This window comes from Metopolophium dirhodum, chromosome 3 (genome assembly GCF_019925205.1).
Source record: "Metopolophium dirhodum isolate CAU chromosome 3, ASM1992520v1, whole genome shotgun sequence".
Taxonomy (NCBI): Eukaryota; Metazoa; Arthropoda; class Insecta; order Hemiptera; family Aphididae; genus Metopolophium; species Metopolophium dirhodum.
In genome coordinates, this window is record NC_083562.1 from 11587380 (window position 1) to 11601742 (window position 14363).

The 14363-nt window shown below is 26.9% G+C and overlaps 1 protein-coding gene across 1 annotated transcript in view; it reads left to right on the forward strand.

The window, feature by feature from the left end:
• Nucleotides 1–6759: 6759 nt before the first annotated feature.
• Nucleotides 6760–14363, forward strand: part of LOC132940465 (protein-tyrosine sulfotransferase) — a 105339-nt gene continuing 97735 nt past the window's right edge. The window contains exons 1-2 of the mRNA XM_061008096.1: nucleotides 6760–6967; nucleotides 7061–7157. Coding sequence (XP_060864079.1) covers nucleotides 7092–7157 — 66 coding nt within the window. The 5' untranslated portion in view covers nucleotides 6760–6967; nucleotides 7061–7091. The remainder of the gene's footprint in view (nucleotides 6968–7060; nucleotides 7158–14363) is intronic.

Consider the following 14363-nt stretch of genomic DNA (forward strand, 5'->3'; position numbering starts at 1 on the left):
GTCAGCAAACTGCTTTCCATTAATATCAGACAAATAAGGAATATAAACCCGATACTAACCTGCCTAATACGTACATGACCTAGAACTTCCACAGAATTTAAAAAATAATTTGCATGAAGTAAAGAGCATATATGAATTTCTATGAATATAATTTGAATGCTACATTGTCCTCAAGAAAAAATGTCCATTATTTATCGTCCAAAATGTACACTATAAAATATATATGTAACTACCTAACTTTTATAATATATATTTAGTATATTATTATACCTATATACTTTCACTGAACCCGAAGCATTATTTTCTGGAACCGGAATCATATATTTTGTTTTTATGTCGCGGTTCTGTACCGGTGAATGCTTTTTTCTAGAACTGAAACCGGAACCAGTGAGTACCGGTAAAATCAAAAGGTCTATGCTATTATAAGTAGGTACTTATAAATAATAAAAAGTGGGTAAGTGGATGTCGCTCTGCTGTACAGTATAGGTTTTTTGTTCAATGATATAATATCGCTGTACCTATACGAAAAACGATTCTAAGCGGAGATGGTTTGTCAGTCTAGGATATTTCATATTATATTTATATTGTTATTACGTATAATTAATACGGTAACCGGTAAGTTGAATTTATTAATATTATAAGATTGCAAAAAATAACTAAAATCCTTATTCTTGGTTATTTAAGATATAATTTCATCCAAATTGTAGCTATGAAAAAACTGAGTTTATGTATATTTGTTTGATTTGTTGGTTACAGAATTAACTACTTACGTGCAACTTTGTTTTAAATGTTCAATCTTTAGCTATAAAAGTTGAACATTTTATAAATTTTTTTTAACAAAATAATTTGTACATTTTCAATTTCATAAATTATGTCTACATTTGAACTATAAAAGCAGATAATAAAAAAAAATATGTATTGATATTTTTGATATTTTTAAGCTAATGTTGTAACAATATGTGAGGGTTTTGTATAAAATTTTCAAGCATTTTAACCCAACAAATACAATTTTATGGACATTTATAGAAAAAAACTAAAAAAAATTAAAATTGAAAATGTCTATAAACAACTCGAAACGAGTTAAAATATTTAGAACATTTTATGAAGTATGAAAAATTATAAAATAAACGAATGGTGTAAATTTTAAATATCTACGGTTATTCGTTTTTGAATCACTACAAAATAAGGAAATCGTTACATGAGAAATGAGTGAAAATGAAATCTTGTAAAAATATAAACTTCAAACGCTCATAAAAATTTAATCTGACTTTCCGGCAGAGATTTTTCTTGATAAAGGTAGACAAAATTATTAGGAATCTTGTATTACATTTTAAAATCTTAAATTTAAAAATTAACATTTTTATGAATTTTTAACTTAAAATAATGTGCACATTTTCGTGTTTCCACGTATTTTGTCGAAATTCGAACTTAACATAAAACAATTAAAATATATTATATAAATATATGAATAATTATTTACGTTTCTTTATTTTGATGTCCCCGGATTTTAGATGTAGTTTATCTAGTAAATTGTTTTCTTCTTATATTGTATATTCAGTATCATTTATGTAATAATTATTTAAATTCTTATTATTTATTTGTAAATTTGTAATAATTAGAAACATGGCCAAAGGTGGTTTGAAGATAATATAGTAGTTATTATAAACCCGAGTTGAAGACATATTCATGCAGATTAGTAAATAACTATTTGTATACAACGCAGCTGTTACCCTTTAATAATAATTATACAATTATTAATTACAAGCATTATAAGTTAAATAATTAAAATTTTACAGTTAAAAATTAAAGCCATATATTTTTATAATTAATTCATTTTAAATTATTTGAAGTTGTATTCAGTCGTTTTAAGCATATTATTATGGATACTAATAAGTTATTTGACCATAATTATAGTTTATTACGTATTAAATTATTATTATTTAACTTACTTTAAACTTTGATGTGTTATGTTTGTTATTAAGTTTTAAAATAACTTGCCTGAGTGAGGTAGCGAAAAATTGGACTCACGACAGTCATGTAGTTAAATTGCCTATATATATTGCCGTGAGAAGAAAATTCATTCCCATCATATTAAAATATACAGAGATGAATTCCCTATACAAGATAAAAGTACAAAACTATATAATATTACTTTATATCCTTCAAGACATACTAGAATATAGTGTAAAAACATATAAAGGGACGTAATAATAAGTTATATAAGCTTTTTTTTCTTGGATATTATTATTGAATTATATATTGAGGTATATCCTAGAAACCTACGCTTTATACAAATTCAGTTAACGAATATAGTAGAAAATATATATATAATATGTATAGGTATACTAAAAAAGTAACAAATATGCTGTAATATGACTCTGATACATATTATATAAATGTGTAATTAAATTAATGATGAAATTGTATTTATATATAATACGACTATAATATTTGAACAGAGAAAGTCAGAATGAAACGATTTCTGGAAAATCAATCAATGGCGAATCATTGGAAATTCAAAAAATTTGTTTGAGTAAAATGTTTCATACTAATTAGGTAGTGATAAATTTAAATAACTACTGCAGCTAATAAATAATTAAAGCAAACTTATAAAAAAAACTTACTTAAAACTTTTTTTCTTCGTTAATGAATATATTTAACTGCATGCAGTATACTTATTTAAAATAGGTTCGTTTTATATATTTTAAATTATTTAAGTTTACCAAAACTCTATCAAATATTCAATCCGGTATTCCGGTAACTACCTATCAGCGTTTAACAAAATATAAAAGCAAACTAGGTACGTAAACACAACTTATGTTCAGATAATCCTAATGCGGTCTGTGGGTGCTTTTTCATGTCATAATATATGTTAAACCAGCTGAATAAACAGGGTTTGTTCGTGTGCATTTTTTTGTAGACGCTATATAAGTGTATCTTGGTTTGAGTGTATCTCATGTTTAGTGTACTGTTTTAGTATACATCAGTTCAGGGAAAAATCATCGTCAGTGTACCTAGCTTAGTGATATAATTCCACCTAGATGGGCAACCGGAAGATGAGGATTGGATTTAGCACTTAGTATATTTTTTTAGTTTAAACTTTTTTGATATTTCTAAAAATAATCTCGGAGATTCTCATCAAAATCAATAAAGTAGTTTTTGAGTTTATGAGCTATGTAAACATAAATTTGGTTTTAAGACATAAATATATAGTTTTATAAAAACACATATACTTTAATCGAGACCATACATAAAAGCGACGATTTTATGCATGCTTGAACCTGATCAGCCTGAGTAACCAATGACAACCGTTTATAGACAAAAAAAATTTCAATTTCCAACGTGAATCTCAAAATCCTTGTTCAAGGACCTCTTTAACATGCGAATTTTGGAAAATCCTTTCTTAGTGCAGGGTATCTACATCATAAAAATAAGCTACTACCTAACCAAATTTCATATTCATAGGTTCGGCGGTTACGGCAGGGCGATTATGTCAGTTAAGACAAGTTCTTTTATATTATAGATTTAAGTATTATTGACGTAATCGTTTTACTTGAACGTATAGTTTACATATTTTTATTTTTTTTTTTTTTTTTGTAGGAGGAGGAACGGTTGGAACGGTTGGTTGAAACACGTCTGTATGTGTGGCAAGGATTTGTTGTTAAAAATCACGGGTGGTCGACGGTCGTCCATCCGGGAGCTAACAACACCGGCCGATACTTACACTCAGAGCATTTCCGCAGTTGAGTGTACGGACCGCCCCATAGTTTACATATTTGTGAGTATTATTTGAGGTATTATTATTTGCAAGTGTTTAGTACCTATACAAATATACAATTAAAATTAATTATAACTGAAATTGAATCCTATAGTAATTTAAATATATTTAAGATTCTGATGTCTACATAATATCTATCCGACTATATCCCTTGCTAGGGTAATTATATCTCAAGTGTACTACGACTCTCTCCGAATATCTTATATTTAACTTGTCGTTCACCCAACCACGTTACACGCTTTAACAGTTTTTTTTTATTACAATTTAGAATACAAGTCCCGCTTGGGTTTAAAAAATATATTTTACAGGTATAATTTGTATTTAAAAAAAAAATAAAATATTGAACGAAATGTTAACTTTGGCAAATTTGGTATTCATATTTCATCACTACATGCGCTCACAAAAACAAAAATACAAAATAAATAATAATATTTTTATTTTAGTGATACCACTGATATATAATTTTGACACTAATACTGAGCACACATGTATCCCGATTTCTGGTCTCCAAGTATCAATAAAATATATCTGAACACGCCCCTGGATTTTTTTAAGATACACATATATAATACTACATAGCTATTTATGTCTCTGTTTTACTTACACAGAATTGTGCAGGAACTATTTTTCGGACGTGGAGTAGGGGCAAAAATGTAAAGAGCAAAACCACGATTATGGCCACATACTTTTTTTTGACTATTTGAAAATGAAAAACCCTTTCAAATATATATTTTTAATGTTTTTACAGTTATGTAGCTATGTACTTATGTTATAATTATAAGTATAGTATTTAGGTACTTGAGTACAAAATAAATTGGTAGTAATTGCATTTAAATTTGAAACAACATTTTAATTAGATATAGATATAGGTATAGGCATATAGCCTTATAGGTATAACTCAATAATTACAAAAAAAGTTGGGAACCTTTATACAGTTTTTTGTTAAAATTTAAAATAATAAAATAAACTAAGATATTATATAAGTTTGCAATTATCAACAAAATAATTAAATTAATGAGTAATGGGTTATAACCAACGAAGACTTTTTAAACTTGTAATTATATTAAAATAAATTATGACAACGATAACAACGAACAACTTGTATTTATGTAACGAGTATAATAATATAAAAATTATAATATATTCTATGATAGCACACAGAAAGTGCAAAGAAAGTTCTAAAATTCCTTAATCAGGGTTCAGGACTAGAGTACCTATACTGCAGGTGGCACTGGTCATTGGTGGAATTTCTAATTTCTCAATGATTTGATATTCTAAAAGATTTTAATAATAACATAATGTATATACAATGTAATATAGTTAAATATGAATTTGATTTTGTCAAAATATTACGTTATAATAAACCATGGAATTATATTTCCAATAATTTCCAAACTATCATTAAGTGAAAGAGAAGATTACCTACCTACATTACTAGCTAATTTGTATTGAAGCTAAATAATTTTAATTAGTTATACTCTAAAATAAATTCATCACATTTATTATAGATTTTAAATTGTTTTTGTTAACGATAAAATAACTGATTTAATGAAATTGAAATTATGAGAGTAGGTATCTAGTAGGTACCTATAATTTTAGGCTTTTACACTATTTTCGTTTGAATATACCACAAAACACAATACATTTCAATATTTGTGTCTTTATGGTTAAAACATCAAAATTAAAATAATTTTGTATCAATGAAGTAGATATGTTCTTGACATTTATTATCAAATTTGTCAGAGAATCCTCGATTTAATATACCTATCTAACAATAATGTAATATATTATGTGACATTAGGTATTGGTTATAAGTACTTATAACTTAATCAACCAATGAATATAAATATTAGTTTATAATAATAATCAAACAAATCAATACCTACTAATAAATAATAGGTACCTATTATTGTTTACATAATTTATATTATATTCCTAGAATCCAGCTAAATATAAAATACCTAAAAAATTTGATTTACTAGTTTAAAAATTTAAAGGTTTTAACTTTAAAAAAAATTGAAAAACGTACTTGGGCCGTAAACTAGATTTATATCAATTTTAGTGGGGGAGTCGAAATGTTATTTTTGCCTTTCCAGGGCATTGATATCTGGGGGTTAAATTGCCTCCCCATACCATTTACCCAGGCACAGTGGCGTAATTAGGAATTTGTCCTGGGGGGGGGGGGGGATATATATATTTTTTACACACAAAATATTAAATTTTCAAGTACATTGGTAAGTATATAATATAATATATAATATTAAGAAGGCTCTGGGGGGGGGGTCTATCCCCTCATCACCCCCTTAATTACGCTCCTGCCCAGGCAATTGCAGTACTGCTCAAACATAACTTTATAATAATAATTTATATAGCAGTAGGTACCTACCTAATTGCACTCTCGTCGATGTTTTCAATATTGATTTTTAAAGTTAGAACTGATAAATAACGTATTCTAAAACTGTTAATTTATCTAGGTACCTAAGTGGCTAGGTTATCGCTGGTATCACGGTTAGTATTAACTTACTCTTGATAAAATTAAAATACAATAAAATATAAATTTTATAGAAAGTCGTCGAGAGCAGAGTACGGCCACACGGATACGTATCGTATTTTATTTTGCTGATCAGTTTGAACGTTTTATTTGATATTGAAAAAATAATAACCGTGTTGGAAACTTGAAAAAAAAATGGGGAACTCAAATAAAGTACCAACATTATGTCTTGTTTTCTATGAGTTCTGACAGTGCCGTGGAGGCCTAGAGAGCAAAGTGCATACGAATGGAATCGTAATAATATTCTTATTTTCTAATTAATAAAGCGTATTTTTGTACCTAGACTAAGTCGTAAGTCGTAACGTCGTCGTCGTTGTCGGTGGTGCGCTACGATAATATTATGATATAAAAATCGTCCTGTTGGTCACACTGGCAACCGGTCCGGTGCAAAACGTTTCGTTGGCCGATTTCACCACACGCGAATGTCGCGGGCTGTGTGATAATGGTAAATGTGTTTTTGTTTTTGTTTGTTTTCCAACACTCGAGTTTGAATTTCTTACCGAAAATCGCCAAACAATCTCTCGTTTTCTATAGTTGTCACACAGTTTTCACTGTATTTCTGGCGTCTCGACCTTACCTCTGTCGGTGGGCTGTGGACATGCAGAGTTGTGGTTGTCGTAGTAATAGCAGTAGTACTGGTAAGTAGGAATGTAGGATTTGGTTGAATGAAAATAACAAATGTTCTTTTTTTTTTAATCATTGTCTGGTAATGTGAATTTGTTATGTGACAGGCCAGAAAACCTGTTCACCGACCAGCTACCTATGACCAACATTGAAACTGCCACCACGATGGACAAGATTGTGACACAAATCAAGACTCGGTTTAAGGTAAGCACCGTTGCTCCCTGTTTTGGCCTCAAAACTCTGTAATTACGCCGATTGCTGGTCCTCGATGTATGCTTCGAGATAGACCTTGTGGCAGTGTAGCACCTACTAATATTTGTATTTAAGGTAGGTAGGTGTATAGAAAATCACCGTGATAGCATACTGAATGGGCCATGTATAGGTGACTATACGGCATTGGTAAAGTTAAACACATAACACCGTTACACATACTTTGCAAATACTTAATTGATATTTAATTGTTGTACCTAGCCGTCTAATATTAATACATATGAATAATAAAATAATTAACTACGATATCTAATGCGGCCAAACGACTTGTGCAATTTTTAGTCCGTTTGTAAACTATACAAGACTCGGGAAGTACATAACTGTCTAATAATTCAGCTTATCAATTTAAATCAAGTGCTAGTGTGATTGAATGTGTATTGTAAATTGTTTTTTATCCAATTCTATAGCAACCATGAAAGCAGATTTATTATTGACAGCGTTCGCTACATTGAAATATTGGTAAGCCGGCATGTAGATTATTACTGTATACCGTGGTTATATTTTCATTTAAAGTATTAATCTCATTTTTTTGTAACAATTAATAAATTCAACTTCATAAAATCTATTTCACCGAGTTAAACCATATTAATATGCTATACTAATATAATGTTATCCAACTAAAATTCTTTGCATGATGTAATAACTTTAGTGGTCCTTGACATTTATATTCATACATTTTTATATACATAATATATTATATATAAAACTGATGCTCGTACCTGTTTTTATTTTCAATACTTACTCCCAATTTGCATTAAATTTCTTTTTTTTTTGTACCCGGTATATATTGATTAATATTATTATAATCCTTTATACAAAATTAAACCTATAAAATAATAAACATTTCTTTTTCTTTTCAGAATGACGAACATAACTTGAATGTGATACCTAATGTATTCATCAACTGTATGAAAACCAACTACTACCATGAAAAATCGAAAAATCATCATAACTGTTATTGACATTTTATTTAAGATATCAAATTTATAACACATTGTTTTATTTTGTTTTTTTATATTAGATTGTATGTTTATTATTATTATTATTATTATTTATAATTAGATAATTTTAAAGTGGGTTAGAGCAAGAAATTAATTAGAACCATACTATTATCAATAGAACTCTATACTGCCATTACTTTGTTAAAAGATTTAATATTCAAAATTTGAAATTTGAAATTAATTTCTCCTCGTACCTTTGTACATTTTATGATATTTACTGGTTTTATGGCCAGTTTGTTAAATATTTCAATATTAAGCAAGAGGTACAATTAACAAGCTTTGTTATTTTTCTTAAAAATTTAAGTAGTTGATAATTGAACTTCAGGGTCTCTTTGCCACCAAACTCCTTATATAAACCCATCTCATTCTCATACCACTAAATATAGCTTTTAGCTATCCAATCCATTGTATGATCTATCATCATTCTAACAAACATAGATCTAACTATATGTAAATATTTTGGTTTTTTACATAAATTGTTATTAGTAATTTATTGTGTTGGCTAATGTTTATAGATTTAATCTTGAGCCTTGGCATATTTGGTATAACCACGGATTAATATACTGGATACACAACGATGCATCTTACTAATGCTGTATTTTTGAGTGTCTGCTTCTCACTGTTTGGCATGACAACTAGCGCTTTATAGGATTATTCTGTGTTAACCGAGAGAATAATGAACTATTGTGTCATTTAGTTCCTTAATTTCCTGGCTAACACAGAACAATACTATAAAGCTCTAGTAGTCTAGCCGCACTGTGAGAAGGTCAGTGCTTCACTTATCATAGGTTCGTTGTGCATCCTGTATATTAATCCGTGGGTATAACAAAAATGTGGCATAGTAATAATTACTCGTTTGAAAAACTAAGAAACTAAATGTGAATGCTAGATTTTTTTTTTTAACACTTAATATTTATTATTTTTACTAATATTCTCTATTTGAGATGAATATTTTATTTCATTTTTCATTATCTATTAAATTAGTATTAAATGAGACTAAATTGCATTACCTTAAGTATTTAGAATATAAATTATTTGAGTTAAATTAGATTGATAAATAATTGTATCTACTTTGTATAGTAATTTTGTTATTTATTTTTACAACTTGTCCACAAATGTAAGTCTTAAAATACAGATATTTATTGTTATTAGTACATAATTTTCACATCACGATTATTTACTTATTATGAGTTTGATTTAGTAAACTATAAATGCTAGTGGATCTTTCTAAAAACCTTTACGAATTACGAACAATATAACAAGTATTTTGGATACTATATTTATCAACCTAATTGATTTTATGAAAATTGGATCACCGCAACAGTAAATTTACAAAGATTAAGTGTATTATTATGTATTAATTATTTTATATTATGGTATGTTGGTAAATCCATTACAAATGTGTTTTTGTTATTAATTAAACAAATTTAGACTCAGCTATTAACACTGAAATCACAATGTGAAATAAATGTAAAATAGGTTATGTTAGTAGTTATCTAACCTATTTAATAATTATTTACTCTTACTAGATTATAGAGAATATATTTTATTTCACTTATTTTGTCCTTAAACGTTAAAGTAGCTATTCTTGTGTTCTTGATACTCATATAAAAATTGGTTTAGAGTATTGAGTAACAATAATTATACTTTAATCTTTAATTTTGTGCTTTACTGCTTTACTCTAAATTATCAAAATGTCTATGTTAAAATGTATGATACTGCACATTATAACAGGAAGACCTGACAAATATCTTTTGTACTAATCAATGTTTTTTTAATACTGAAAATTAAATCTTTTTAGAAAAAATCAAAAAATAGCCAATTTGTGAATCTGGGTTTTAAAAACATTTTGAGTGTAAAATCATTTGTGTATGTCATGTAGTTTATTTTTTAAATCTATTTATTTTTGTTAAGTAAAGTTGATCCAATTGTAAAAAAATTCTTTAAATTTAAAAAATATAAGCTTTTTTAAATATTTTACGAGCGATTTTTATATAGGTACTAGTAAAAGTATATTTGAACATATATTACCTATTTTAGGTACCAATTATCATATAATATGAACAACTTTGAGGAATTGTGTATTAAATTTAAAAGGTTTTAACCATTTAAAAATGTTTGTATCGACATTTATGAGAACAATTTTAATATGTCCGTACCTATATATAGATTAAACTAATTTAAAAATTATACTATGGGTAGAAAATGATAATAAATAATTAATTAGGAAAAAATGTTAGCATCTACGGTATAATTTTTTATTTAAGTACACCAAAAAAACAAAATAGATTTTATTAATAGCGAGTTTTGCTAAAAATTGATGTTTTCCACTATTTTTTTTTTTTTTTTTTTTGGTATTGGAAGTTATTTTAAAAATACTAGGAATATTTAGATTTTGGACTGAGCGATAAAAAGTGTATTGATTTTACAATGATGTGATTTAGATTCTGAGTGAAAGGATGAATGTATTGATTTTACAATGATGTATTGATGTGTGTTTTTTTTGTGTCTGTGTACATGATAAGTAGTTGAAATAATGATTGGATTTTCAACTTCAGTATTTTGTTTGACGGAAAAGTGAATATCGTTGGTGCATTGGGCAGGTCAAAATTTAAAATTTCCAATAATTTTCAAAAGCACCAGGAAAAACAGCATAAATATTAAGGAAAAACGGGAATTTTTACGCAAAATCGGTTTTCCACAAAATCGATTTTGGTTTTTGGTGTAACTTTAAAACAAATGAACGTATACACATGAAATTTCCAATGGTCATTTATACTAACATTTCCTATACACGATAATATTTTCAAAATATTTTGATTTGTTTTGAACTCATTAGGAATATATTCAGTTTCTAATTTTATTAGTCTTTTTTTCTATGGATGTCAATAAAACTATTTGTTGGGTAAAAAAGTTTGAAAATTTAATACAAAGCTTCTATTATGTTGTTACTATAACGTTTGAAAAATATTAAAAATTCTTAGTCACAGTAACTTTTTATAAGCATTTAAAGTTTAAAAATTGACAAAATATGGAAAAATCACGAAAATTATCAATTTATTTTGATTTAAGAATTCATAAAAATTTTTCTTTTTAAATCTAAGATTTAAGACCCCTAAAGTATAACAAAGTTACAATTTTCTACTAGTAAGTAATAGCCACCCTCAAATTTAAAAATTGAAGTATTTTTATTGCCTCAAAAACACACATCATTGTAAAATCTTAATGCTTTCATCCCTCCGCTTAAAATCTAAAAAGAAAACCTTGCTTAATGGGACGGTGAAAATATATCATCATAGCTCGCAGAAATATAAAATGTGTTATTATATAGTTTATAATTTTCTATAGGTAATTATAAATTATAATATATTTCTGTTAACTGGTAATTAATAACAAGGTATATAAGGTTTTAATAGAAAAAAATGTACATACCTACATCATAGTATTATACACAAATGTACAATCTATTTATTTGATAAATACCTAGAAAAACAACATTTGTTTATAATATCTATGAATTTTTTGTGTGATGCTAAATTGTAGGCATGCCATAATCTATGCATTATTGAAATATATAATTTAAATTTATAGTACTATTATCTTAAATATACCAATAGTATATAAATAAAAAAAAAATGTTCATATGACAAATACAACATGTACAATTTTTTTTCTGTACATGTCTGAAACAATTCAAAATGATTAATAAAATAATATATAATATTTAAATAATAATATTTCAAGTTTCTAATTATTTTTATGTTAACGTATAGTATTTGCTGTCTCTTTTTTTACAAACACATAACCAACACATTTTTTGCATATTTAAATTACGTGGCTAACTTTTAAAATTAGGTAAACATAGACCTATTTAGGCTATTAAAAAATTCAGCAATAAAGTGTAGTATAACCAGTATAGGTTTCTTACTGTTAACTTCTATGGTTAAAACTATACTTAAAAAAATGGGCAAGTGGGTGTCGCTGTGCTGTACAGTAGGTTACAAGTGGGTCACTGTAATGGATGGTGTTAAATTTGAATTCAATGATATAATATCATTGTATACGAAAAACAATTTTGAGCGAAGACGGTCAGTCAGCATATGGTATTACTAAGTATATTTGATGATATTATTGTGAATAAAGTCATTTTTTACCTATTCACGTGGAACCTTGTACATTTTCAATCTATATAGCTATAAAAGTTGAACATTTTATACATTTTCAACTAGAAAATCATTTTAGATTCTGAGGGAAACGAGAAAGCTAGTGGTTTTACAATTGTGTTTATTTCTATTTATTTTTTTTTATCCTGTATACAAAATTTCTATCAGAAGGAGTGCTTCAATTTCAACATATAGTATCTTATCTTTTAGAAAATTGAATTTAAATGGTACTTCAGGGAGGTCATTTTTTGATTTTCTCAATAGTTATTTAATACCACGGGAAAAACCACCGTCAAATTACGAAAAACCTCCAAAAACTCGATTTTAATTTCTAACGCTTTGTTTATCAATTATCACCATAGAAACGAATAAAAATTTGTGACGAATTTAAATATGTATCTTTGTTTCATGAAGCTGTATGGTATAACTGCATTATAGATCTTTATACCTAATGTAACTAGGTAACGAATTACATATTAAATAACCAAGAATAATGTTTTTAGTTATTTTGTTGTAATTTATAATATTAATTCAATTATTAGGCTATAATAAATAATAACAATATAAAATATCCAGACTGACAAACCGTCTCCGCTCTGAATCGTTTTTCGTACCTATACAATGATATTATAATATCATTGAATTCAAATTTAATACAATCCATTATACAGTGACCTACTTGTAACCTACGTCCTACTGTACAGCAGAGCGACATCCGCTTACCCGCTTTTTAAATTTTGACAAAAAATTTGAGAAAAGTGTATATAATATAACTAAAATTAGTTTGCATATTTTCATGATGATTTTTACGTATTTTGTCAAAATTTGAACTTTAAATACTTATAAAAAAAAATTGTGCCATTTTAATATTTTTCAACTGCTCCTGTAGCAATATTGTATTACATTTTCACGATTTTTGACCAAACTAATACAATTTTATCGACATTTATAGAAAAAAACCTAAAAATATTGGAAACAGAAAATGTCCTTAAACAGCTCATAGAAAACTCCAATATCAAAATTCAGTAAAAATGTCATGTAGATACGGTAATTTGTTTTAGAGTTACACCAAAAACAAAAATCAATTTGGTCAAAAACCAATTTTGAGTAAAAATTCCCGTTTTTTCTTAATTTTTTTTTGTTTTCCCCGACACCTTTAAAAACTTCTGAAAATTTTACTGAAGTTGAAAATCGGAGCATTATTTCGGCTACTTATCGTGTAAACAGAAACAAAAAAAAACACATTATTGTAAAATCAATATATTCATCGCTCCGCTCGGAATCTAAAATACCATTCGTTTAGAGCATTAGTTCACTACTTCTGAGTAAATGTAATAGACTATGTTTATCTAATTTGAACAGTTTGGTTACAAAATTAAAATATAGAAAAAACTAAGTTTGATATAGGTAGGACATAGAAAGACCCCCCCCCCTAAATATGTAAAGAGCTGTATATAAGTGGAAAAGTATAATGTTAAGGTAATAACTAAAATATAAAATATAATTTTTTCATTATATAGAATTTCGGAAAATTGGAAAAACAGGCACTGAAGAACAGGATTATATAAATACCTAATATTGAATGTTACGAATTCGTAAAAATAAAATAACAATAATGATTAAAAAATAAATTTTGTTTTATATTTTGTTTGTATATATTATATCATATATGTTAAATGTATTATATATTTTTTACAGTTATATTTATAAATGTTCAGACGACCATAAATTGTTAACACAATAAAAACAAGTAGACAGTTATATTATTTTGTTATTTTGTAGTAATAGTGTATTGTGTTTAGTATTTAATAACTGATGTGAACATTTCAATGTTATAAAAAAAACTTTTTTGTTTGCCTCCAATATTTGAATGTCATGCCCTATATTATCATTAATTTTGTTGTACACTGCTGTAGTATACAGTTACGTTGCCATATAAATTCGTACTTTTTTCTGTGGTATAAAATACTTTATAA